The sequence below is a fragment of the Acyrthosiphon pisum genome, chromosome A1, assembly GCF_005508785.2.
Source record: "Acyrthosiphon pisum isolate AL4f chromosome A1, pea_aphid_22Mar2018_4r6ur, whole genome shotgun sequence".
Classification (NCBI taxonomy): domain Eukaryota; kingdom Metazoa; phylum Arthropoda; class Insecta; order Hemiptera; family Aphididae; genus Acyrthosiphon; species Acyrthosiphon pisum.
This window is the reverse complement of record NC_042494.1, coordinates 16,570,493-16,597,868: the sequence shown is the minus strand read 5'-3', so window position 1 is coordinate 16,597,868 and position 27,376 is coordinate 16,570,493. Positions and strand designations below refer to the sequence as shown.

The window sequence follows — 27,376 nt, the reverse complement described above, 5'->3', positions numbered from 1 at the left end:
CACACTTTTTCGTATGCAATGATTTATCATTGAATTAAAATTAAAAGACATCAGGCACAAAACTACATTTTTTTTTTAAATTTAAATTTTATTGGTGAATTATTGTAATCTAATAATGAAAAATTGTTATTGTATGCATATTATAACCTAAAAATTATAAAAAATTAAAAACTAGAAAGTATCATCACACCAGTGTCATCATGACAAAAAACCACTTAAGGTTGCATAAAAAAAATTTAAAAAAATATTATCTTTAACGATGGAAATTGTTGTGTTAATCTAGACACCTGACACTTATACACGTAATACATTCGCCGTCGTTCAGACTTCGGCCATATGATGTCACACGCATAACATGCAAACGCGAAACGCCTGTATCTTATTGACTGGTTATAAATAGTAAATACCTACTATAAAGTATAAATTATTTATACTATATTATTACCACAGATTAAATAAAACTGTTTAATTTAATCTGTGCTATTATATAGTATTTATAATCAATGATGATTGATGATATACATTACCTATACCTTACCCATTACACTATTACAGCAAGACAAAATAGATTATTTTGTCATGCATTACAGACTATTGTGACTTATTCAAACTCAATGACGATAGGTACACTCGACACCTACAAATGTCCAGCGTCCAGTGGTTATGCAGTTACTTACTTTCCCCCTTTTTACCTTTAAATTGTATAGGTAATTCTGATACCAAAATTCAAAAGACAAAAGCTAATTTCACAAAATCGTTCTACTGAACGCAAATTAATTGATGTTGTACACTTGTACAGTGTTGTACGCATAGATAATACATAATTATCTATGGTTGTACGTCAATAAGACGGAGACGACACACATACACGTGCGGCCATGCGGGTGTGGCGTCTTTTTTAAAGCAAATAACAATAGAATATTAGTTAGCCGTTTAACAGATAATAATATACCTAATGATACTATATTATAGACGGGTTTAAAATAATACTACGAATTTAATCTTCGTTCGGACGCACGGTCTTCGACCTCGATTGTTTGTAATATGTGGAAATCCACTACTCTACTACAGTAGTAGAGTAGTGGATTTCCACAGTATTACAGTAACTGCCTTCATTAGTGCCTTCGTCATTGATATCTGATAAGCTTATAGGTAGGTACCTAGTATTTACACCGTGCACCGAATGGCGAATACGAAATCTATATCTATAGTTCAAAATGTTTGAACTGCGGAAGTTCAGAGGCCAAACTATATAACTGTATAAGTAGTACACTACTTAACAGTACATTTGGATTCATTTACTGTTCTGTCTGTTGATGAGGTACCTACTACCTACCCACCCATCCAAACAAAATATAGCACGACTTTAGATAGAGTTATTGGAATAATATACTTATTTTAATTTTAAATGGCTCAAGTAAGAATAAATAATATACAGAAACGTATTTATCATTAATAATTGTATGACATTTCAGTTAGATAAAGTTGTGGCAGCATATCGCGTGACCGCACAATATCCAGAAGTAATATCTGCTAAAATACTTAATTGCTCGAAAGATTCTGTTAGTGTTCATTCTGTTTGGATGCAAAAAGTTTTGGAAAGGCAAGCAGTGATCAAGTTCCGGCAAACTGTCTTTTCAGATTATAAGACGTATACCTTAACGTCACCGCCGACTGATACAACAAATGAGTAGGTATAATAAATACAATATAATAATGAATATAATGAATAATAAATAAATATAATAAATATACACAACAAACCTACTAAATTAAAAATAAATTATATGCATTTAGGTTGATGAGCGCGCACTCAAAATCAACCAAGTATTTTTGTGTGGTTAGAGAAATTGAATCTGGAAAGGATATCAAACAGTACTTAGAAGTATGGGCAGATTGTTCTCTGGTAAAAAATTATGATTTGAGTGCTTTAGATGTGCATGGAAAAATTTATGCTGATGGTTAGTATTAATAATTAATATGTTTATTGAATTAATATAATTTATTATTATAAATTTAATTTAATATGTTTTGAACATTATTATTTTATAGCTGAATTTGGAACTTTGGAGTGGTCTCCTGATGAGACAAAAATTGTTTATATTGCTGAGAAAAAAGTCTCAAAGTCAGAACCATTTTATAAACAAAAACCTAAAGCGTCGGCTGATAAAGACGCTGTAGATAATAGTGACATTGTGCCGGTATACCTACTGATCATTTTTACAACTGTGTGAGATATTTATAGGTACTTAACAATAATAATTAATAATATGTAGGGTAAAGAATATGATTGGAGCCAAGATTGGGGTGAACAGTTGGTAGGAAAGATTACTCCAGTTTTGGTGGTATGTGATATAAAAACAGATACTATAGATGTTCTTTCAAATATTCCAAATGATGTTAATCCTGCTGCTGCAACATGGACACCTGATGGAAAAGGAGTCGTGGCAATTGGACATACAATCACATCTCGTAAATTAGGTCTAATTTACTGTGCCAATAGTCCTAGCATTGTATTTTCTCTCGCATTAGATGGCCAATATGGTTAGTATATTACAATGTATTATGTTTTGTATGGATTCATTTTTTTAATTAAAATATTACCTACCTATTGTTATTGCATTTTTTTGGCTACCTACTAGATTTTGGCCATCTGGTCTCTAGTTTTTCAAGACTAATGAATACATTTTTTTTTAAATTCAATTTCTGATTACATATTTTGTGAGCTAAAAATTTAATTTGTAGAATAATAGTATAGAGATATCAAATGTTACCTATTGTATTATTATGGTTATTAAAGGTTCACCAAGTTATTTTTATATTAAAATGGATATTCTATAGTTTTGTTAAAGTGTTAAGGAAGTGTGGGTCAATCTAATTTCTGATGTTTGGTAGAAAATAGTTAAAATTTAATTGATATAAATGATTCATTTTCTATTTTAATTTATTTTATGCTTCTAAAATATTTATAAATGGTATCTTTTAAGAATATAATAATTGTATGTAATAGTTGATGCCTGGTTGGGCAGTATAAATTCTCTTATTTAAATTGTTTTAAATTAGTAAGTATCATTAAAAACCAATTTATAGGTATTTTCACATAAGTTAATATAATATATACTTAACTAATAATTATATTACTATTAACCTTAATAGTTATTATTTTATTGAATAGATGTGTTGAGTTCCAATTCAGAACAATTGTGTGTGAGGTATCCCAGGTTTAATTTGAATGGCAATAAGCTGGTATGGTTAGAACGCTTAGCAGAGGACCACATAGTTCATGCTTTAAACTTATCTCTTGTAATTGGTCTACAAAAGAGGTTATTTTATTCACATTATATTTCTTAGATCTATGAAAATTACAGATAACACTATAAATTAATATAATAACTTATTATTACTTTAGATTTCTACGGTTGTTGATTTTGACAATCAAATACTTCACAATACTAGTGATTATAATGAAGAATTACCATTCTATGGACTATATGATCTGGCAATACCAAGAAATTGTTGGCTGAATGATGATAAAACCCTTGTATTGAGCACTCCTCAAGGAGGCTCGATACATACATTTGCTATTGACACTGGTAATAGTTATACAACTTTATTAGTTGATACACAAGTTTTATGTTTAAATGATTTTGAATCCCTAATTATTAATTATTTTTCAGAATCTAAAGATATCCATTATCTTCCAATCACAAAACCATTTCATGAATGTGTTAGTGTATTAGATGTTTGCAATGATGTTTTAGTTTGTTATAAATCATCACTTAATAAGCCTGGCCAATTATTTGCCATCAAAATGTATTCTGCGTTTGAAGCATATGATTTTACCAATATTTCCATTAACGAAATTTCGCCATCTCATTGCCTTCCTAATAGTGACAACTTTGTTGTTGAGCATGGTTATACTCTTTACAGTAAGATCCAACTAACTAAATTAATTACTGAAATCTGTAATAAATATTTTATTTAATTTATAGATAAACCTACTACAATTTTCTATGGACCAAAAAATAGTAATTGCCCTTTAATTATATGGCCTCATGGTGGCCCACATTTATCATCTTTAGACTTTTTCAGAGCAGATATTGCATTCTTTGTTCAGATAGGTGATGACAAGTTATAATAATATTTTGATTACGGTTTTTATAGTTTGTTTTGATTTTAGTTATTAGGTACTTATTAGTTATTATTAATCTATTATTAGGTTTTGCCGTGTTATTTATCAATTACAGAGGATCGACAGGCTTAGGTAAAGATTATGTTGAATCATTAATTGGTAAAATAGGTGATTTTGACGTCAAAGATGTTTATAATGCACTTCAGTCTAATTCATTGTGGTCCAATAGAAAATTGGTGTTATTTGGTGGTTCACATGGTGGGTTTTTGGTTACACATTTAAGTGGACAGTATCCAGTAAGTACCTACTGTTTTGTACACTACCTACTCAACCACAGAATATAACAATTTTAATGACTGATTCTCTATTATCGGCCCGCCACTCAAAAGTGTCCACCCCTGACAACCATGTATTAATGCACACTAATAAAATATTAATGCATACATGGTAAACATAGGCGCAAATAGCGTTTGGGATTTAGGGGGACTAAAGCCTTACTTTGATAATATTGAATAAGCTTAAAACAAAATGTAGGAAATGTTTAGGGGGGGTTAGCCCCTAAAGCCCACCCCCTATTTGCGCCTATGATAGTAAACCTTTTTCAGTTATATTTGAATTAATTGAATAATTTTATTGCAGGAAATGTTTAAAGCAGTGTGTGCTCTGAACCCTGTTACTGATTTGATTACTATGTTTGGGTCAACTGATATTCCTGACTGGTATGTTGTATACTTGTATTGTTGTGTTTATAGCAGATTATTTCGTGTAAGCTGTTTTATTTTAGATTTAATTTAAAAGTGAATAAATTAGTATATATTTTATAGTATAGCAACACTTAAAATTTTTAATAAAGATAAACGATTACTTATTTTTACTTGTGTGTAGGACCATTACAGAAGCTGGTTACAATTTCTCTGAAGTAGATAGCTTGGCGAATTCCAAAGACATTTTAATAAAATTAGCAGATTGTTCGCCGTGCAAAAACGTTCATAAAGTTCAAGCTCCTACACTTTTATTACTTGGTGAAAAAGATTTGCGTGTTCTTCCATGTCTGGGTCTGGCATATTACCATCTTCTTAAAAAGCATGGTGTTACAGCTAGGTAAATTTACTTTACTAATCAGTAATTACTATAGCTTAAATTAATATATATTTTTATTTCAGAGTGTTGATGTACAATGACTGCCATCCATTAAGCACTGTTGCCGCTGACATGGATAGTTTGATAAACGCAGCACTATGGTTTATCAAGTATTTAAATAGTGATTTTGAAAAATCAATCAACTAAATAAATTATTCCTTATTAACTATGAAATGTTGGAAATTATATTGTTACATAAGTACATGGGTACTTAATGTGAGTAAATACATGTATTGATAATTGCAAAAAATAATCCTTAAAACTTTAAACTTATTAATACTTACTTACTTTATTACTTTTTAAAATATTATTATATTTATACTAGCTGATGCCTGATACCGTGCACTTTGTTGCCGTAATAAATAGCAACTCATAAAAAAATTATAATTATAAACTCCTTTTAGGTAATTTGCTGCAGTAAGTGCAACTCAGCCACCTTTGTAGGCAATGTTCAAAAATTTGATTTGATGCATGCTTGTACCTGATCTGCCTGAATATCGAATGGCAACCAACAATAAATAAATACTAATTTCTACTATAAAAATTTTTTTTTAAACTAATAGCAACCATTTATAAACAAAAATGTCCACCTGAAATCTCCGTTTGAGCATCTCCCTGGGTAGGAGTAGGAGGGTAAAAAATACTTTACGACCTATTCTCATCAGACTCATAACTACCAAATAAATAAATAAATTGTCATTCAAATCGGTCGAGCTGTTGCGGAGAAGTTCGAACACTAACATTGTGACACGAGATTTTTATATAATAGACTATTTAAAGTCCATTCACTATTTGACCATTAAAAATACCAACTCTGTAGTATGAATAATATATTTTATTTTATAATATAATGGTTAAAATATACTAAGTCATATTGTTACAACAATATTCACTATATTTCGGATCATAGCAGCCATTTTAAACCAATGTCAACCAATAATTATTATTATAATAGCTTTAAAACCCATGGCAACCATTTATAAATAAAAATTTCCATTGGAAATCACAAAATCCGGTTTGAACAGCTTTCGGGGTTGGTCCTCTCCCTTTTTAAATTAGCCTATCTTCTGTCCAGAGTTCTAATCTATCTCTGTATAAAATGATCCTGTGCAGTGTGCACTTCGTTGCTCAGGAAGCAATAATAATTATTATAATAGCTTCAAAACTCATGGCAAGCAAAGGACACGCAGACAGACAGACACAAACATTCATTTATATATATATATAGATAATATTTTGATGGATACCGGTATTTTCAGGTTTATCATATTTTGAGTATATTATTTTACCAGTTTTTAATGGAATATTTTGAGGTTTTATTTAGGACATAATTACATAGGTAATATTTTTACTTTTTAAGAATCTATAGATTTGCTAATTATTTACGCTGGTAATGACCAATAATTCAATTTATCATAATAATGTACAATGTAATAGCTTAATCAACTCTTATAATTGTAATATATGTATGTTTCATCTTTAATCATGGTATTTTTTTTTATAAATGACAGGAAAAAAAAAAATTTGCGTAGTATTTTAAATATTAAAAATTTTAATTCTTAAGTATTTCTTACCACGCTGTATATTAACGACAATAGTTCTTTGGCGTATGGTATAAATGGCGTAAGTCAAAAACGACTAGTTTTTAGGAAGATTTAACAAAACATTGCAAAATCATTCAAAATCATTGACAATAATGTCTGGTCTGAAATTAATTTAATTTAATATTCAATGTACAAACTTTTATGTTAAGTATTAAGTAGAACTTTGAAATCAATCCTTAATTATTTTTAAGTGACTTAAGATAGTTGGATTTTTTATTTTATTATGACTTACGCTATCAAGGCATGCATTTAAAATTATTTTTTGTCAGATTCTTAAATTTATATGTAAGTATATAAATATATATAAAATTATTTAATAGATAAAATAAATCTTAATTTATACTGAACTTAAAATAATTAAGCAATTTGTTGTGTACAAGAAATATAGAGTAAGTCTAAAGGACAATTACCAGAATATGGATCTGTTTTATATAATTAAAGAAAAAGTATTTATCCAAGATCTTTTGCAATAGGTACACTTTATTAACCAAATTCATCATCAAACTATTGCAGTATTGTCAAATAATTTTAACTGACAAATACAATTTGAAGACAATATAATTATTCTATTAATTTATTGAATATATACAGGGTGCAACAGATAAAACTGACTTTTGGAATAACTTTTGTTTTAATCAATATTTAAAAATATTATTTTTGATATATAATTTATAGCCACTTGCGCTACACGTGTAATAAAAAAAAAATATTTTTATTTTTTAATACCGAAAATGAAAAAATTTTTTGAATAAATTCAAAATAGCCAATTTGTGAATCTGATTATAAGAACTATTTGGATGGTAAAAACATTTATCTAAATCAAGTAGTTTATTTTTTGAATTTTTTTAAATATCAGTATTTTTTTGATTAAATTAATTTGGAACGCTATAACTTTTAAAAAAAATATTATTTTTGGAAATTTGCTAACATTGGTATATTTCTAAAACTATTTACTAATCCTATAATTTTATCGATTTTTGTCATAAGTTTAATTAGCATGAATTTTTTTTTTTTTGGTCAGTTCTTCTGTTACACTCTGTTAAGTACTTTATTTTGGGGATCATTTGTTAAGCATATGACTCAAAAATATAGATAAGATTAAAAACCATGTACTAGAAGATGGAGATGTAATTATACAGATTGTAACCAATATATATATATGCATAGGAAGCAGTGGTAGTACACATATTAGATTTAACAATACCTACCTACTAAAATAGTAAAATATAATATTTTTTTAAATTATCAATAGTTTCAATTGTCGCTATCGACACTATCACTATGAATACTTCCTAGTTTTTCTGCTCTTGAAGTTGATAGTTCTCCATCGGATGCCATTAAATTGGAATCTTCTTCATCATCCAACATTAAATCAGAATCGGTTTCACTGTCTGATAAGCGGCCAAACATACCACGGTTTCTACTTGTAGCTGCACTACTAACTAAAAAGTGTAAATAAACAATTGTCAATAAACAATAATAAATATTGTATTAATCTAAATGACTAAATATTATATTTATTAAAATTTTTGAAAACATTGAAAATTTGAAAAACATTTTATTGTGAACATTCTTAATTTGAATTTCATAAATAAAAGAAGGATATTTCATAATTTAATTTAACTTTGGTAACAAGTATTATTAAATTTAAATACTTATTGTTTTATTGTATAGAGTTGGTAAGCTATAATTAATTTAGGTAACCAATATTGAGTATAATATTTCATTATATTTACCTCTTCCTTTAATACTAATGTCTGGAGTATTTTCTATAAATTGGTTGTTATACGGTTCATTATTAACTTCTTCCAATAGTTTTAAATCATCGTCTTGTTTATTATTTTCAATAATTTTTTTTGCCATTTCCTTATTTTAATAAAAAACATTAACTCATATTTTAATCTCATACCATAAAATATAATTCACTTGTTGTTCTTGTATGTGTATTAGTTCTGCCTGAGCGACCTGTTCTTGTTGATGCTCTAAGTAACTTATACATCTTTGTCTTGTAATATATTCTTGATATAAATTTCTTAGTTCAGATTCTAAGTCTTCAAATTCTTCTAAGAATGCTGGTCTTTAAAGTTTAAACAAAATATTTAAAATGGGAGAAAATAGGTACCGCTATCTATATGCCTATATATAATTTTTAATTTACAAATCATTTTTAAATAATAATTAATCTTAAAAAATATATATAACCTAGTCTTATAGATATTTTGTATTATTTATAAATTGTGTATAAATATTTACCTCACTTGTTTCAAAGTTTGAAGTCTCTTTGAATTTCTTTCTAAATCTTCTCGTCGTTTTGCAATTTTCGCATCTAGGTTGGCTTCAGTTGCTGAAATATTTTTTATTAAATCTGTAGTGTGTTCAGTTTCTTTTTTTGTTTTCTGAATTAGTGTCTTAAGGCTTTGTTCAACTTCATTAATATCCAATGCAGCATTAACTCGGCTATCTCTGATTGGCCGTAGTTCACTTTCTTCTTCCAAAGAACGAAATAAAGCAGCACCTTTTTGAGTAATTTTTGATGCCAATTCTCTTGTCGTTTTTAGCTCATTGGCCTGACATAATATTAATGATTTACTTTAGCAACCGTACACATGTCCATTAGAAATTAGGTTTAAAATAGAATACTTTATAAGTTAAGTTAATTTCCAATTTGGTGAAACCTTCATCCTCGTAAGTTTGTTTTGTATTTAATGCATCGTTGAGTAATTCAGTTATTTTTAATAGTTCACCTACTGCATTTCGATCTGCTTGATACAGTTTCTTTACATTTAACTTGACATTGGTCTTAAGAACCTATAAAAATAATTTTTAAATGTTTTTGGACATTGTTTAAGTAATGTTTAGAATTAAACTTAGATATATTTACAAAAAATTCTACAATCGAGCGAATGAAATAAACTCGCTGTTCAGATGTTTCAATTTCTTGTGGTAAATTAGTGTCAGGTTCAAAACGCATAGCTAGCCAAAACAAAATTTCAGATACCAGACTAAAATTTGGACTATGGAAGCTATCCATAGATATTTGTTGATGATATCCTAATGATCGCATGACTTCAGTGAACTCTTTAAAAGTATATTGTAAGCATTAGCGTTTTAGAAAAGTAGGTACCCATGTATAAAGTTATGTACTTATGTCATTATCAATATTATAATAAACAATTGAATTACTTACTAAATAAATCCCTGTAAGACATATTAATATATTTAATATAATTGTTACTAAATGAGTAGGTAGGTTATTGCTGTACCTATGTGCTTCTGGCCAAAGGTAATAAAATATTTGTTGTTACTATTCGTTGCTATGGCTCTAGCCTCTATTGGTAGGTTTATGTAATTTCAGTGGTGGACGGTGGTGGATGGGGGTATACCGTAAAATAGGTACCCTGTTAGCTGTAAGTACTAATAAAATATACTATTTCTATATATATTTTGTATATTGTCTATTTATTTATCTATTCCATTTTTGTTGTTCTTCTTTATAATATGTCTACTCATTACTCATATTTTATTGCTATTCATGTTTTTATTATTATTTTACTAATTAATAATAACTACTCGGCGTACCTATGTCTATTTATGTTTTTGAATTATAGTCAAATATGACGCAGACACACAGTTTTTACGGAAATATAAAATGTATAATGTATACCTACTTATATTTTAATAGCACTCTAGTATATAGAGATTATCCTCAGTGGTGAGATGGGCCATTTAACTAGGCTATATTTATTTACTTACTGAAAATTAGAACCAATAAAAATAGAATTATTATTATATTTATATTATTATAGTATATAGCCATGCCTATTGCCTACCCGGCTACCCACGTTAATTTTCATAAGGATGAAGGATGAGGTCACTACACCGGTAAACATACGCATATAGCGTTCACGTGACCAAAACCTCAATATATTTTATTGAGATTTGTAATTTAACAAAAACACTTAACTCACACGAGCATGCTCATTGCTCAGTGACTATATAGTGAGGAACATTAATGATTAATATGTTGAAATAAATAAAACTAAAAATATCTTTCTTAACACGAAAAAAAAACACAACAGTGGAGAATTCTCCAGGCATGCTCAGCATGCGCCGCATGCTTGACAATAAAAACGTAATTAATAAAAATACAAAAATTATTTCATCATCAATAATATAATATCACATATTTAACAAAACCATAATGTATGACGAAAATGTCATCTATTTCTGTTATACTTATCTGTATTTATCTTTATCGTAACATTTACCGACAGCATGCAATAGCAGGCTGTATGCGCAAGCTATACAACGCGGTTTATCGCTGTGAAATACCGGTTAATCCGAGACCTCTCTAGCCGTGGTACTAACCACCCCAGGCATGCTCAGTCGGTTGCGCTTCGTCAATGAATTTTGTAATATAATTAAAATTAAATTAAAGTTTTATTTATAAATTAAATAGAACTATAATACATTATGATAAATGAGCATGCCCATACATCGGAGTCAGCATTCGCCACTGAAACACAATATCAACATAATAACTGACTTTAATACATTATGAACACATTTTATAATAATATATTTAAATAAACAGTTTTTCAAAATATATAGTGTTTAAGTTACAAACAACGAAAAATGTAAAACATATATTTTAATTTTTACCAATGTAATTTAGAAATTTTTACAGAAAATGACAAAATGTCAATAGCATAAAGAAAAATAGAAGCGGAAAATAATAATACCAGAAGATTAACAACCAAAAATATACCTAATCAAATGTATATCAATTTTGAATTTTAATTTTGAACTGTGCATTTTGAATCGTTAATTATTAATAATGTTTAAAGAAATCATTTTTACAGAAAATGACAAAATGTCAATAGAACAATAATTATTAAAAAAAAATAACACCAGACGAGAGTACTAGACATAATAAGCATGGGGACGGGGGAGTGGTACGTGATGGCCGGGTCTTGCTCTCCGTCACGATGGACCCTCGAGCAAACGCGCCATCGACTCCACTCGTCCGCCCATGGGACCAACCGGGAGAACGTATAGAGGTAACCAGTAGCCCCTTAAACACTTCGCCATCACGTACCACTTCCCATGCTTATTGTGTCTCGTCTGTTGTTATTTTTTTTTCTCTTTTCTATTTTCTTTATTAACTATTGTTCTATTTTGTCATTTTCTTATATCTTAGTCCGTGCATTAAACATTTGTGAAAATTAACAATTCAAAATTCACAGCTTAAAATTTAAAATTTAAAATGTTTTATATTGACATTTAATTGTCATTTTCTGTAAAAATTAACGATCCAAAATTCACAGTTCAAAATTTAAAATTCAAAATTGATATACATTTAATTTCATTTTTGGCTGTTAATCTTCTGGTATTATTTTTTTCCGCCGATCCACTAGCGACTAGTCGATGGTCTCGAGTGTCGAAAACCCCCGCGAGCTCGCAACACCGCTGACCACCATCGCGGAGGAGATCGTATAGTGCGACTTACCACCCGGACACAATGTGCTCTTTCACGTAGGTACCACTCCCCGTTTGCCACCGTCTCGTCTGGTGTTCTTCGGCCGAGGTGCGGAGTCGGGATTCTGTTAGCCGTTATTCACATCGGCAAAACAGACGTCCACCTTGTTTAATACCAATCCACACGGCATGGATATGCGTTTATCTGCTGCTATAACCTAACCTTTTTTTTATATACCCCCGGAACAATAGACATTCTGCAGTTCAGATCTCTCGTATTTCCGCTCTTCGCCGACGTTCTGCCTCGGCCGGCTGCATCCCGGAGTCCACCTGCTTGTCTTCGGTCTTCGCTCCGTCTCCATCGCCGAGCTCCTAGATTGCAGCCTGCCCACGCCGCGATTCGGACGTTCCGCATGGCTGCACATCCAAAATTTCGTCAAGAGCGATGACTGGCCATCGACATCACGAAGTCACCCAAACCTCCGTCGAACGCCTCATCTCCGTTGGCTATAACTTCGGGTTTGTAATCGTTTGAGTAACGACTAACGGCGTTTGATTTTGTCCATAAGAGCTGGGACAACGTCCATCACAGAAACGTCAAAATAGTCCCCAAGGATCTGGTCGTCGTATACTCTGTTCATGATGGTGAAAACTGTGTGTATGTGCTTAATGCTATTATTATACTCGAAAATGCAAAATATAATGAACGCAAAACTAGAATATCGTCCTAAGCTGTCACCGGAAAATACAAATATTTCCCGGACAACCGCGGGTGCCGAGTTGTTATTATTCCAGCCAGCGAGTACGCACACAATATGTTCTGTGATCGGTCGGCGTTAAGATTTCGTGCCTGTTTATATTTTCAAATACATTATATTATATTATTATTGATATACCTATACGGCTATACACGCGAATGCCGTTGATAGATATAATAATATATTATGTTATAATATTTTAACGAGGATTCGTATTTCGATTTGTATCAGGTGTAGATATACTGCACTACAATATAATATATTTTATATACAATTATACGAGGTAATATTACATAGGTAACTACTACCTTACTATTCTGTATTCAGGGCATGATGTACTCAGTCAATAAATTAGTCCTAATTTATGCTTTATTCTGGCTACTACTTTCAAATTTATATAATGTAGGTACCTATCTACTTATATGTTATAACTTATAAATTTGTAATATTCATCTTAGCTTTATAAAAAATAAAAATGTAATAGATAGAACCATGTAGGTATCGTTTTATTTTTTTGGAATAATCCACTATACCTATATTGGAATATCCACCTAGTAGGTACCTACGTTAAAAACGCGAACTTAATAAATTCAAAAACAAAGTTTGAAGTTTGAAAACATCAAACAAAAAAGTTGGCAAGTATGTAAGCGCTCTGCTTAGTCTTAGTACCTAGGTACACACACCATAGGCGCAAATAGAGTTTGAGATTTGGGGGGGCTAATATAAGGGTTAATATGGCCTTACTTTGATAATATTGAATAAGCTTAAAACAAAATTTAGGAAATGTTTGAGAGGGCTATATATGGACATTTTTGGGGGTTTAGCCCCCAAAGCCCCCCCCCATATTTGCGCCTATGTGTACATTGTACATAGGTGTCGAGCGTACCTCGCCATTGAGTACCTAGGTTAATATAATATTATACGATTACATATGACGCAACGTATTAAATTTGAATTCAATGATAAATTATGCATAGGTACAAAAAACGATTCTAAGTGATGATTTTAGATTAGACATATTACAAAATAAATTATATTACTACCTAAGTAGGTACATTTTATTGTAGATACCTGTTTTATTGCTACCTAGTAATGTATTTTTCTGTTAGCAATACAGTAAGGGTATTACGGTAGGTATAGTAAGTTGAAATAATTTTTTTCATTATTTTCATATTTTTTTAAGAGCAAAAACAAAAACCAAGCGTAAGAGACACTTTGTAACAATGATTCAAGTTTTTCTTACTCACAAACTAAAATGTCGTCACACATAAACCGTGAATAAATGTCGAATATTTCAAATATTTTTAAATATCCCAAAAAAACACATTTTTTTTTTAAAAATTGTATGTTTCTATTAAATGCTAATATGAATATTTGTTGAAAATTTCAAGTTTACAGTTATTTAATATTTATTATTACAAAAAAAAAAAACAAAATTAATGTTCCTAAAAACTATTTTTTCTTGAACAGGTCAATAATGGGTCAATTATGTACCATAATAATATAATATAATTTTATTATTATAAACTTTGTATTTGATAATTATAATAATAACTATAATTATTATTATTTGGTATGCTGACAAATAGATCCCTAGTCATCGATATTACGTCGTATTATTAAATTATTTTACATGTCGCCGTCGCCACCATTTTTTTTATCGACTGTATACCACTCAAATAATAAATTATAATCTATATTATTATCTATATATTATACGACGTGTTTAATATAGTACCATTGTTCTGAGCGCCTCTGTTGAGAATGTTTAGATCACGAACTACTACATGTAGTAGTTCGTGGTTTAGATTGAGAACATTAACCGGTCACTTTATCATTTTACCAAGGTGGATATATATATATATGTTCTATGTCACTACTCTATAATATCTTATCAATGAAATACAAATAATTATAATCTTAGTCAGATAATGAGAAGTGACTAGGTACAACAAATTATTATTCGTATTTCGTAATATTCGTAAGTTCAAAGGCTGACAAAGTTGTACTTTTACGTAGTAAACAATTTATTTCGATTTGTTTATTGTTAAGTGAATTATTCAAATATTACGACTAGGAGATAGAAATAAATATTTAAGTATTATTTTGAAAAATGTCTCAAGTAAGAATTTAAAATATTAGGTATAAAAAGTCAATCTATATAATAATATGATTTTTCATTTTGTAACATTGCAGTTAGATAAAATTGTAGCAGCGTATCGTATAGCTACGCAATACCCGGCAATAATATCTGCTAGAATACTTGATTGCTCAAAAACTTCTGTAAACGTTCATTCTGTTTGGGTTCAAAGGGTATTGGAGAGGCAAGCTAAAACCAGGTTCCGGCAAACTGTCTTTTCAGATTATAAGACTTACACTTTAACGTCACCACCTACTGATATAACAAACGAGTATAATAAATTAGACATAAAACCTAAAGAAATTATACACCACAAACCTACTAAATTAAAAATAAATTATATGCATTTAGGTTGATAAGCGCGCACTCAAAATCAACCAAGTATTTTTGTGTGGTTAGAGAAATCGAATCTGGAAAGGATATCAAACAGTACTTAGAAGTATGGGCAGATTGTTCTCTGGTAAAAAATTATGATTTGAGCGCTTTAGATGTGCATGGAAAAATTTATGCTGATGGTTAGTATTAATAATTAATACGTTTATTGAATTAATATAATTTATTATTATAAATTTAATTTAATATGTTTTGAACATTATTATTTTATAGCTGAATTTGGAACTTTGGAGTGGTCTCCTGATGAGACAAAAATTGTTTATATTGCTGAGAAAAAAGTCCCAAAGTCAGAACCATTTTATAAACAAAAACCTAAAGCGTCGGCCGATAAAGACGGTGTAGATAATAGTGACACTGTGCCGGTATACCTACTGATCATTTTTACAACTGTGTGAGATATTTATACTTAATAATAATAATTAATAATATGTAGGGTAAAGAATATGATTGGAGCCAAGATTGGGGTGAACAGTTGGTAGGAAAGATTACTCCAGTTTTGGTGGTATGTGATATAAAAACAGATACTATAGATGTTCTTTCAAATATTCCAAATGATGTTAATCCTGCTGCTGCAACATGGACACCTGATGGAAAAGGAGTCGTGGCAATTGGATATTCAATAACACCTCGTAAATTGGGTCTAATTTACTGTACTAATCGTCCCAGCCATGTATTTTCTCTTACATTAAGTGGTCAATATAGTAAGTTTATATTATTTACATTAAAAAAAATATACCTATTTAAATCTGTAGTTTTGTACTTATCTTATATCGATGAATCCAATTGTCATCTTTTTAATAAAGTTTTTAGTTTATATCATGTGAGCTAACAATTGTATTCTTAATAATATTTTTGGAAGATTACTTTAGTTATATTAACGCTAAAATATAAGTTCTGTGGTAACAAATATAATATAATCTAATATATAAAATTCTTGTGTCACAATGTTAGTTACCATACTCGAAATGGCTTGACAGATTTTTCTGAAATTTTATATGCATATTTAGTAGGTCTGAGAATCGGCTACTATCTATTTTTCATACCCCTAAGTGATAAGGGTTGTCCAGAAAAAAATAAAAATAATATTATTATTAAAATAATAATAGTGTATTATATATTGGTTGCTATTGGTTAATCGGGCATGTTTGTTGATTTGTATTATTATTTTTGTCAATATATATAATTATATATAAATTAATGTTTGTGTATAGATTATACCTCTGGGGAAATGATAGGCTAATATAAAAAGGGTTAAATTTGTTTTTTTTTATTTATTGGATTTTAGTACGGTTAGGTTAGGTTAGGATTTTGTACAAATTGATTATATTAATCCACTGTAGGTGGAATTAAGTAAAAACGACAAACTTGGTATAACTTTGATACTTAAATTTTAAGTATCAAGTAATATAGTAAATAATAACAATAAGTTAAATCATACACTTATGTACAAACAGCGATCGATTGCTTACCTGATAATATACTGCTGCGAATCTGAATTTTAATTCTGGGCAACAAAAAAGTTAAGATAAATCTAGAACATCATATAACGAATGTTAAATGACGCATTGAACAATTAACACATTTGAGTCATATACAGTTTGTACATTTAACGGGTAACGAAGTGCACGGGATCAGCTAGTAATGTATATTAACAGTTGACATATATTAGGTCAAGTAATGAAGTAACTAAATACCGAATTACATTACATATACTAAAAGTTATTCTGATTAGGTGATAAATAAATACCAGTAAGTTCTTCTAGTTCATAAAAAACGATTGAAGATTATAGATAAATAAATAATAATACAAGTAATAGATGGTAGGGAAGTATACATTCACATTGCATAACTTACATTTGAATAATTATATTTATATTTATTATTATTTTAGATGTATTGAGTTCCAATTCAGAACAATTGTCTGTGAAAACTCCCAGGTTCAATTTGAATGGCACAAAGCTTGTGTGGTTAGAACGCTTAGCAGGTGGACCTCATCATTCATGCTTTAAATTGATGTCTTGTAATTGGTCTACAAAAAAGGTTATTTATTTTAATTCAATTTTATTATTTCCTAAATATATGAAAATTGCGCTTAACATTATAAGTTAATATAATTGTTTGTTATAAATTTAGATTACTACAGTTGTTGATTTTGACACTAAAATACTTCAAGTCAACGATGAACAATTACCATTCTATGGCCTGTATAATCAAGGAATACCAAGTAGAAGTTGGCTGAATGATGACAAAACTATTGTGTTAAGCACTCCTCAGGGAGGCTCTATACATACATTTGCTATTGATACTGGTAATAGTTGTACTGCTTTATTAAATGATAAACCAGTTTTATGTTAAACAATATATTTTTGAAACCCTAATTATTGGTTATTTTTTCAGAATCTAAAGATATCCATTATCTTCCAATCACAAAACCGTTTCATGAATGTGTTAGTGTATTAGATGTTTGCAATGATGTTTTAGTTTGTTATAAATCATCGCTTAATAAGCCTGGACAATTATTTGCTATCAAATTTCTTTCTACGTTTGAAGCATATGATTTTACCAATATTTCCATTAACGAAATTTCGCCATCTCATTGTCTTCCTAATAGTGACAACTTTGTTGTTGAGCATGGTTATACTCTTTACAGTAAGATCCAACTAACTAAATTAATTACTGAGATCTGTAATAAATATTTAATTTAATTTATAGATAAACCTACTACAATTTTCTATGGACCAAAAAATAGTAATTGCCCTTTAATTATATGGCCTCATGGTGGCCCTCATTCGTCGTCTTTGGACTCTTTTATAGCTCAAGCTGCATTCTTTATTCAAATAGGTAATGTCAAGTTATAATAATATTTTCTGATATTTTAATCACAGCTGTTATTTATTGTTGATGTGTTATTATTAGGTTTTGCTGTTTTATTTATCAATTACAGAGGATCAACAGGCCTAGGTAAAGATTATGTTGAATCATTACTTGGTAACATAGGCGATGCCGATGTCAAAGATGTTTATAATGCAGTTCAATCCAATCCTATGTGGTCCAATAGGAAATTGGTGTTATATGGTGGTTCACATGGTGGTTTTTTGGTTACACAATTAAGTGGACAGTATCCAGTGAGTACTATTTCTACAAGGAATACATAAACCTTTCATTGTTGAATTCAATAATTTTTTTAGTAATTTTTCTATAGATATTAGTTTTTACACCGTTTCTTTGTCTTTGTCTAATCATTTGCCATAATGTTCATGTACACTAATAACACAATTAATATTTATTTCGATGTTTCCCGTACGGCCGTGTAAAGAATTTATTTTTTGGTAATAGTTTTAAATTTGAATAATATAATTTATTGCAGTCTGAGTTTAAAGCAGTGAGTGCTCTGAATCCAGTTACTGATTTGGTCACTATGTTTGGGACAACTGATATTCCTGAATGGTACGTTATATTTATAGCAGACATTTTTTGTTTCATGTAAACTGTTTTATTTTAGAATACATTTAAAGCTGTATCAATGAGAAATCCTTGTATTGATTTACTATCGCTTTTCATTACTTCTGATTTACCAGATTGGTAAGAATGATTTTCATCAGCAAGCCCATGTATAAATTTGTCTGCTATACACTTTAAACTTTTAAAAAAGAATGCAATCACTTATTATTACTAATTTGCAGGGATATTACAGAAGGTGGTTATAATTACTCTGAAGTAGATAGCTTGGCGAATTCCAAAGACGTTTTAATGAAATTAGCTGATTGTTCGCCGTGCAAAAACGTTCATAAAGTTCAAGCTCCTACACTTTTATTGCTGGGTGAAAAAGATTTACGTGTTCCTGCGTCCCAAGGTCTTGCATATTACCATCTTCTTAAGAAGCACGGTGTTACAGCTAGGTAAATTTACTTTACTAATCAGTTATTACTATAGTTTGAATTAATAAATATTTTTATTTCAGAGTGTTGATGTACAATGACTGCCATCCATTAAGCACTGTTGCTGCTGACATGGATAGTTCAATAAACACTGCATTATGGTTTAAAAAATATACAAGCGATGATTCAGAATAATCATACTAGTATAGTACAGCTATATATAATATTATCCATGTGTCCATTTATATAATATTGTCTATAACTGTTCCGCATAAGCTGCCAAATGAAAATACTAATTATTTTAGAGCACAATTTTTAATAATAAGAAGAATGTGATTAAATTCAATGTACCTATATCATTATTTATAAATAAAGTAGTCCAAATATTTTCTTATCATTTTATATTTCAACTGATAAATAATTTATTATCTTTACTTTTCTTAACGATTGAAAGAAAAATTACAAGTTAATTATTTGTCATAACTCATAATTATATTTTTCACTAATCGAAAAAAAAACCACAACTTTATTTTTTTAAATATTTAATTTGTTGATGACGACGACGTTTATAATAACAAAATAACTACATAATATTATATAGTCTTATAACTTTAATGTATCAATGTATGTAATAAATTTCAATTACTACTAGTACCTAATTAATTTACTATTTTTATTTTGTAAGTAGGTAACTTTTTTTCCCCGTGTTATCGAGAACCGGGGAGGGACTGGTTTTGGCATTTATTCTCGCCCGGTCCCTATCGTTTATTGTGCAAAAAAAACAAAAGTTATTTCACAGCAATAAGCATCCTGGAATGCACCCCGCTGCGCTATCAGTGTGTCCGCCTGGGAGCGGTGCTAGGTGTGCTTACGAGTAAGTAGGTACCTACTTTTGTGGTGTATAAGTGATCAATGATTGAAAGGTCAAAACAAATAAATAATATATTATGTTAAACCTTAAAATAATATTTTAACGACAAACGCCATCTTAAAATTATAGCACAAAATAATATGTACAAAAATAAACAAACATCACAGTAACGAGCAACGGCAAAATTACACAAAATCACGGTATAATCACTATTGTAAAATGCGGAATACTGCATTTAATAATTAATATTAAATTATTATCTATCTGAGCACTTTCCTTTGCTGGGACCTATGCATGACGCATATGACATGATCAGAGGCAGTACGTTCTGTTCGAAGCTCCCGACGAACAGATGGGCCCACGGGCCTCGAGTCCATACAGCCACGTCTTCACCGCCGTGTGTTTCCAGGGACATGGGCACCAACGACGGGTAAAGATCGAATTTATCACCTACACAGTTCGAAAATGTCGAAGGAAAAAAGAAAAACATAATGTAATATGTTATTCGTGGTAGGTAAGGTGCACGGTATACGGGCACCTATATATACTGGCTGCGGGGTACACAGAAACTAGCTTTGTACTTACCGTACTTGGATGGCTGTTTCTGGTACTTGTGGAACTTGGCGGACGGCCCGTTAGCATAACTTAAAATTGAGTAACTTTCGCCACCGCGGTCCACACGCTCGATGATCTTGTCACCTCTGGATGGATATCCGTTTATGGTCATCGTGTGCGAATGGTCTGACGTAACCACGATCAACGTGTCTTCAGGATCTGTGACGGTGTCGGCTACGTCCACAGCTCGAGAAAAAGCAATAGTTTCGCTTAACGCCATGTGTGCCTAATAGTAGATGCACCGTATATTATATAGTGTTGTATTTTACGTCTAAGTTCAAATTAAATAGGTACCTATACAGCTTTACCTACCAAACAATTATTTTTTATAAAGCATACACAAAAGCTCACAAAGATATTATAGAATAATAGCTTACCACGATATACAGGGGGATTTTTGAAGCAGCTCACTCTATTTGTATGCTTAAATTATGCTTATATTCAAATTTCGTCTTGTGGAATTTTTAAATACACTCGTATTTTTGAATCTCTAATATTTTTTGAACCACAAGTATGATCCTGTGACAATACAAATTAACCGTTTTTCAAATAGGACCTTCCCCCCTTTTTCATTAAACATATTATGCAAATATTTTTTTTTTGAGGATTTCGATGTATCTAAATCAAAATTCAAGCGAGTAGTTTTTTAGATACTTGATACTGTGTATATTAATTTAATTATATAATTAATTTCCTTTGGATTCTCAGTCACATTGGTATATATAGGTAAGAGGTTACCGATTATTTGGCCAAATCTACCTCTAATCTAATCTTCCCTTCTCTTACTTATCGGTTATCCCTTTTAAAATGTTATATATGACGTAATGTATGGTCTTCTCACTGGAATAACATACCTGCGGACTTTGTTTCAAGATATAGCGCCCAATATCATAAAAAATACTGTTTAATAACTTAAACATAGACAGATACATCGTTAAATTTAATCGTCTACCTACGTATAGGAAATTCCTTACTACCTACGCACAGTCACTCTTTTAAACTTGGACTAAACGACTCGCTTTTTTGTACACTTCAATCCAATTAGTGTATATTCTGCGTCGTCCTTTATACTATGCAAGCTAAAAGACAAATTCTATTTAATTATCTTAAATCCCTTAAGAGGACGTCGCATCTGCATATATTGTCTCCGTCGAACGTCTTAGGGCCAGTATTAGGTACAATCATCGGTATGCTTCGATTACGCTTAACCGACTGATAACAGATTTTATTACCGGCCGGTTAGGAGTCGGTTAAATTTAACGGGAGATGGTAATTCTGGCCCTTAGTCACGTACGACATATCAAATCATATTTGAAAATGCTCATAATTCACTTAAAAATTAAACACCAAAGAGAGAACGCAGCCGTAGCCCGTAACTAACCGCAAGTCGGTTCTAAAATCCAACTGATACCTTTTGTGATGGAAATAATATTTTTCTTAGTGTCTTCTTCATTTGCGCAAATAGGGGGGGCTTGAGGGGCTTGAGTTGGCTTCTTTGGTACTAAGCAATATGGCCTATGGGAAGGGGGCTTGAGCCCCCCCAAAAAATTTAGTCAATTTGCGCCTATAGTCTTCTTTTCTCCCCTGTCAAGAGGTTATGCGCACGCTTATATGGCATAGAGTAAAGATTATGTAGATCTTATTGTCAGTATATTACTATATCGTCTAACACTTGGACGTGCCATAGGGCATAGGTCGGCGATTACAAAGATTAATTCGAGAATTTCAATCGTATATATAAAAATAACTCATTGAACACTATAGTAATATTATTTATAATATTATATCTTTAATCTTATAAATTACTAGCAGATCCCGTCCACTTCGTTGCCCGTAAAATGTATCAACTCTATATGACTCAAACTTTGTTCATTATTGAATTTAAGTAAACTTATTTTGTTTCAATAATTTATTTACTTGGCAAGGAATTCTCTAGAATAGTATATAGATTAATATTTTTAAAATAATAATAAATTATATTTTAATAGTCCTTCACTATTTATCTGATTATTTTATTCATCATACTTTGTTTCTTTTAAGAAATAATTCCTCGCCTAGTAAATAAATTATTGAAACAAAATAAGTTTACTTGAATTCAATATAGGTACTTAGCATTTATTCATGATATCACATCTTTATAGTGCTTAAAGATCTTATATTTTTTTTACTTATCCATTTTTACACGTAGTTTACGAAGGGTTTTTGTTGTTATATGTAGGTATATTGACAAAAGATCATAATACAAATCAACAAACATGATTAACTAATAACAACCAATATATTACACACCGATGGATTTTCCTAAAATTTTCTTTCATATGAACCTTTTCCGTGAAATACTCTTTCGTTAAAAAAGATAATCAAGAAGATATGATAAGTAGTTCCAGAGTTTAGCCTGTTCAGAAATTTCATTTCACATTTTTATAGTTAGATATTATATTATAATTTATATTTAAAAATTAAAGCAAATAGTTTTTTTTTATTATATTATTATTATATTATATTATACAATTGATTAAAACGATTCACTATAATTCTGGATTAAAATTTCTAGAAAGGATCATTTTATACGACGTCACTCATGGCAACCATTTATAAACAAAAATTTCCATCTGAAATCTCAAAATTCCCGTTTGAGCACCTCCCGGGATTGGTCCTCTACTTTTAGCCTATCTTTTAAGTTGGACCAAATTACACATAATATAAAAATTTCATCAAGATCGCTCCAGTAGTTTCGGAGTTTATCCTGGACAAACACGTGACACGAGATTTTTATATATATATATAAGATAAGATAAGATATTATATTATATGCATTCTAGAGGGCCCCGCGGTCTGATAAAATAGTAACGTAGTAAAATTATAAAAATGTTTGTATTCATCAATAACTAAATAACTTTTATATAATTTGACTACAAAGTTCAAAATTGTGAGAATATAATGCAATGACTTAAATGGGAGGGGGGGGTGGAACCAACACCAAGTGGCCCCTTTACAAAGTTTTAGCGGTACTGCACAGTGCACACTATTAAAACTGATGAACGAAAATTTGCTATGTCGTACATGTTAACAAGACGGAGACAACGCATATACGAGTGCGACGTCCTCTTAATATTTCTTTTAACCTTGACTCTATAGTCTATTTTATCATTTATCTCTATATTAACATCAAATCTGTACCGGCTATAAAAATGGCAATCACCTATTCTTGAGGCTGGCCTTATGAGTTAGGTAGTCAATATTGTGTTGACATAATACTAATTCTATTTTTATAGTATTTTAGATTCTGAGCGGAGCGAAGAATGTATTGGTTTCACAATGATGTTTATTTCTTTTTTATTCTGTAAACACTTTTTCTCCCCCTAAACTTGCTCAAAAGTATCAAGTGTAGCATCTTTTATGAAAGGTAATGTTCATGAGCTAGTACTTTAAAGAGGTCATTTTTTGATTTTCGAAACGGTACTCGAAATAAAAGCGGTTAAAAGAGAAAAAACGTACGATTTCACGATATTATAATATTAAATAATCGCGGATGACTTTTTCTACCAGAAATATTTCTTAAAATGAAAATTGACAAGATACCTTTTTTGTTTTATTTTGAATTTTGTTCCTTACGGTTTAAAGTTCAGAAAATTCTAGCCATTTTTGAGCTATTTATAGACATTTTAATTTTGGGAGTTTTTTTGTTGTAATTCGGTTAAAAACATTCATAAAAACTTGAAATTTGGGTTGTTTACTTATTTTAGCCTTACCTAAACCTGATTAAAACATTTGAGCGACTTTTGAGCTTTATTTATTTTATTTTTTATATTTTTCATTTTTATGATATTTTCTAATTATAAATTTGTTTATCACCATAGAAATGAATAAAATTAAATAAAAAAGATTCCCTTGTCCGCTCAGAATCGTTTTTTATCGAATGCAATCGTTGCATTCAAATTGTATACAGTAAAATTACACTATCCTGTCCGAGGATCGAAGGGACGATGGACAAACATCCACCACCAAAAGTACAGCAGTATATAGTGACCCACTTGTAACCTACTGTACAGCAGAGCGACATCCACTTACCCACTTTTTTATTTTACTGTAACTTAAGTTATTATAGTTGTATAATAGTGGCTTAGATACTGTATGTAAAGGAAAGTATGTCTATAGCAATGGGTTAAGTAGACATGGGGGCTTAGACGATTTGAAAAAGTTAGTTAGATTTACACTAGTTATATATAATTACACTATATCTAATATTACAGGCATTAACAAGTAGTTATTATTTTTATAAAACCATATTTAAGGTTTATTATCTTTAGTATTAACATTTTAATATCTCAGAAACTAGGTACTCATTATAATTTGTAAATAGAAGTTTGTATTGCCACGGGATACTCCTTAAGTAGTACAAAAAATATCAGACATTTGAAAATATAGTCTTCAGGTATATACTTAAAAATTCTAAAAATAGGAATTTGAATGTACTTTAAATGTACTATTAAAGGACACAATGGGGGTAGCATGCTTAAGAAATCGCCCTGTATATATACAATTATCCTATATAGTGTGTAACATGTACCCGCGTGAAATGCCAAATGCGCTTACCAAATTTTGATGATGCGCATGATCTATTCTGCCACCCTCGACGAATAGTACATATCCGTTTTCGTTCTTCCGCAACACCTCGATAGCTGCCATAGTCATTTCGCTAAGTGATGGCTCGTCTCTCTCCACTTCCTTGGTGCCGGTGTAAGACATATGACTCATGGAGAACAGACCTTAAATTATAATTATTCAATTTAAATTATATTATATTATTGGTAACAGTTTACTTCAAATGACAAATGCATCGATATTTATATTTTATTAGATTCTACACCAAAGGAAGTATTCTACAGCTTATTAAAATTATAAACCAATATACCAAATTAAAAGTATATACCGGTAGGTAGGTACCTATTTAAAATTAAAAACTTGATTCAAATTGTTGTTTTGAAAATATAGACTAGTGGTTGAAAAAAAATAAAGGCGTTGATATAGGCAATTTCAAAATTGCGTGCATCTTAAATTTTGTAAAATTAAATGATACTTTTCGAAATAATGAGTGTTGTAATATCTCATATTCCCATGTAGGATAAAAGTACATACAATAAAAATAATATATACATGTAGGTACTACAAAGTAATTAGCAGGGTCATCCCGAACAAAAATTCATGATTGGTGATGGGGGGGGGGGGGTTGTAGACTCATTAGTTACCTAACAGTTTGTCCACGTCTTTTAAATTCACATCCGACAGTTCCGTTTTGTTTTTCACATATTCGTATATTTGGTGGTTCTTCATCATGCGCACCTTCCACTCGGCGATTAGGTCTCGGCCGTCTTCTCGATTGCCGTTCATATTTTTCGGCAGGAACTCTTGACGACCACCCCCAAGGATTACCTGAAAACCACATATTATTATAATTTAAATTATCAGAAAATCTTTAGTCCAACTAAAAAGTCGTTTTTTTTGTACATCCAACTCAATTCCGGGAGATTGAGTCACCAGTTGTTGAGCTATGTCCAAACAATCATCGGGTGCACTACTTTCCCAACCTCTGTTAGCCGAGTGAGCGTAACCGCCAGCTGGCGACGCGTGCGTTACTCTGTGGATGACAAAACAAATAACGTGAATGGAGAGTATTAAATCTAAACCAGGACAATTATAATTAAGGCTATATCGCCCATCTGGGTCGAAAAAATGTTTACAGTGTATATTTCAGGTTTTGAATATAACTTACTCATCTAAATTCCAATATTATATTAACATTTAAAGTCAACTTTCAAATAATATATGTATATTTATACAAAAACAATTCACCGCAATCATGCTCATCCCCATTTTTCTTTTAATAATGGATTTATTCAAATTCTGAATCGTTAAGTATACAGGACTATATTTCAAATTATTTAAATTATTTATACCATTTAAGGACTATACTGTGAACGATATAAACTTATTTTTTTTAAATGTCAACCAACCTCTTTCATTCGGTAAGTGGTAACTAGCGAGGTACTCGTTCAAATTTAGATTGAGATACATCAACATTTTCAAAAAAAACATTTTATTAACGATTAACAGGAAAAAAGGGGTAATTCTCATTTAAAAAAAAATAAGTATAATAGTATATACAGAGCACAAAAAACTCGTAATTCGTAAATCGTAATGTTTTTACATTATGTTTATACTTAGGTATATAAAAATAATGTTCATAATATTGATGCACTACTAGGTACCGCTAGTACTTAAAAATTCAAAAAATCAGTTAAAATTAATTAATTATTAAAGGAAAAATGGAGTGCCGAGTGAGCATGCTTGGTTAATCCAACAGAGG

General features: G+C 30.3%; 4 protein-coding genes across 6 annotated transcripts in view; 2 read left to right on the top strand and 2 right to left on the bottom strand.

Moving 5' to 3' along the window:
- The first annotated feature begins 867 nt into the window (after nucleotides 1-867).
- LOC100164305 (acylamino-acid-releasing enzyme) lies at nucleotides 868-5,541 on the top strand. 2 transcript variants are annotated; one of them, XM_008188785.3, is made up of 9 exons: nucleotides 2,405-2,544; nucleotides 3,176-3,323; nucleotides 3,410-3,593; nucleotides 3,678-3,929; nucleotides 3,993-4,121; nucleotides 4,220-4,428; nucleotides 4,772-4,851; nucleotides 5,018-5,233; nucleotides 5,296-5,541. In XM_008188785.3, exons 2-9 carry the CDS (start codon nucleotides 3,249-3,251, stop codon nucleotides 5,417-5,419), a joined length of 1,269 nt encoding a protein of 422 aa, XP_008187007.1. In that variant the 5' UTR covers nucleotides 2,405-2,544; nucleotides 3,176-3,248; the 3' UTR covers nucleotides 5,420-5,541. The 2 variants fall into 2 exon arrangements, 1 of the variants encoding a protein (XP_008187007.1); XR_511094.3 differs by lacking the exons at nucleotides 3,993-4,121; nucleotides 4,220-4,428; nucleotides 4,772-4,851; nucleotides 5,018-5,233; nucleotides 5,296-5,541 and adding exons at nucleotides 868-1,417; nucleotides 1,476-1,690; nucleotides 1,798-1,961; nucleotides 2,053-2,201 and having other exon boundaries at nucleotides 2,277-2,544; nucleotides 3,678-3,818.
- A 2,311-nt stretch (nucleotides 5,542-7,852) lies between these two features.
- LOC100166326 (clusterin-associated protein 1) lies at nucleotides 7,853-10,375 on the bottom strand. The gene is made up of 7 exons (XM_016807640.2): nucleotides 10,064-10,375; nucleotides 9,758-9,954; nucleotides 9,517-9,684; nucleotides 9,130-9,443; nucleotides 8,803-8,953; nucleotides 8,613-8,742; nucleotides 7,853-8,318 (listed from the first exon to the last, which is right to left on the bottom strand). The coding sequence occupies exons 1-7, from the start codon at nucleotides 10,083-10,085 to the stop codon at nucleotides 8,131-8,133; spliced, it is 1,170 nt and encodes a 389-aa protein (XP_016663129.1). The 5' UTR covers nucleotides 10,086-10,375; the 3' UTR covers nucleotides 7,853-8,130.
- A 4,536-nt stretch (nucleotides 10,376-14,911) lies between these two features.
- Nucleotides 14,912-20,186, top strand: LOC100167555 (acylamino-acid-releasing enzyme). 2 transcript variants are annotated; one of them, XM_003247165.3, is made up of 13 exons: nucleotides 14,912-15,234; nucleotides 15,309-15,523; nucleotides 15,604-15,767; nucleotides 15,859-16,007; nucleotides 16,079-16,346; nucleotides 17,537-17,685; nucleotides 17,779-17,953; nucleotides 18,043-18,294; nucleotides 18,358-18,486; nucleotides 18,562-18,770; nucleotides 19,148-19,227; nucleotides 19,329-19,544; nucleotides 19,607-20,186. In XM_003247165.3, exons 1-13 carry the CDS (start codon nucleotides 15,226-15,228, stop codon nucleotides 19,716-19,718), a joined length of 2,127 nt encoding a protein of 708 aa, XP_003247213.1. In that variant the 5' UTR covers nucleotides 14,912-15,225; the 3' UTR covers nucleotides 19,719-20,186. The 2 variants fall into 2 exon arrangements, with proteins under 2 accessions (XP_003247213.1, XP_001944079.1); XM_001944044.4 differs by lacking the exon at nucleotides 19,148-19,227 and adding an exon at nucleotides 19,013-19,092.
- Nucleotides 20,187-20,222: 36 nt separating this feature from the next.
- The window catches only part of LOC100165509 (membrane-bound alkaline phosphatase), a 20,359-nt gene continuing 13,205 nt past the window's right edge, over nucleotides 20,223-27,376 (bottom strand). The window contains exons 5-9 of the mRNA XM_001944094.5: nucleotides 26,518-26,647; nucleotides 26,259-26,442; nucleotides 25,606-25,778; nucleotides 20,980-21,235; nucleotides 20,223-20,844 (exon numbers count right to left, since the gene is read on the bottom strand). Of these exons, the coding sequence (XP_001944129.2) occupies nucleotides 20,651-20,844; nucleotides 20,980-21,235; nucleotides 25,606-25,778; nucleotides 26,259-26,442; nucleotides 26,518-26,647 (937 nt within the window). The 3' untranslated portion in view covers nucleotides 20,223-20,650. The remainder of the gene's footprint in view (nucleotides 20,845-20,979; nucleotides 21,236-25,605; nucleotides 25,779-26,258; nucleotides 26,443-26,517; nucleotides 26,648-27,376) is intronic.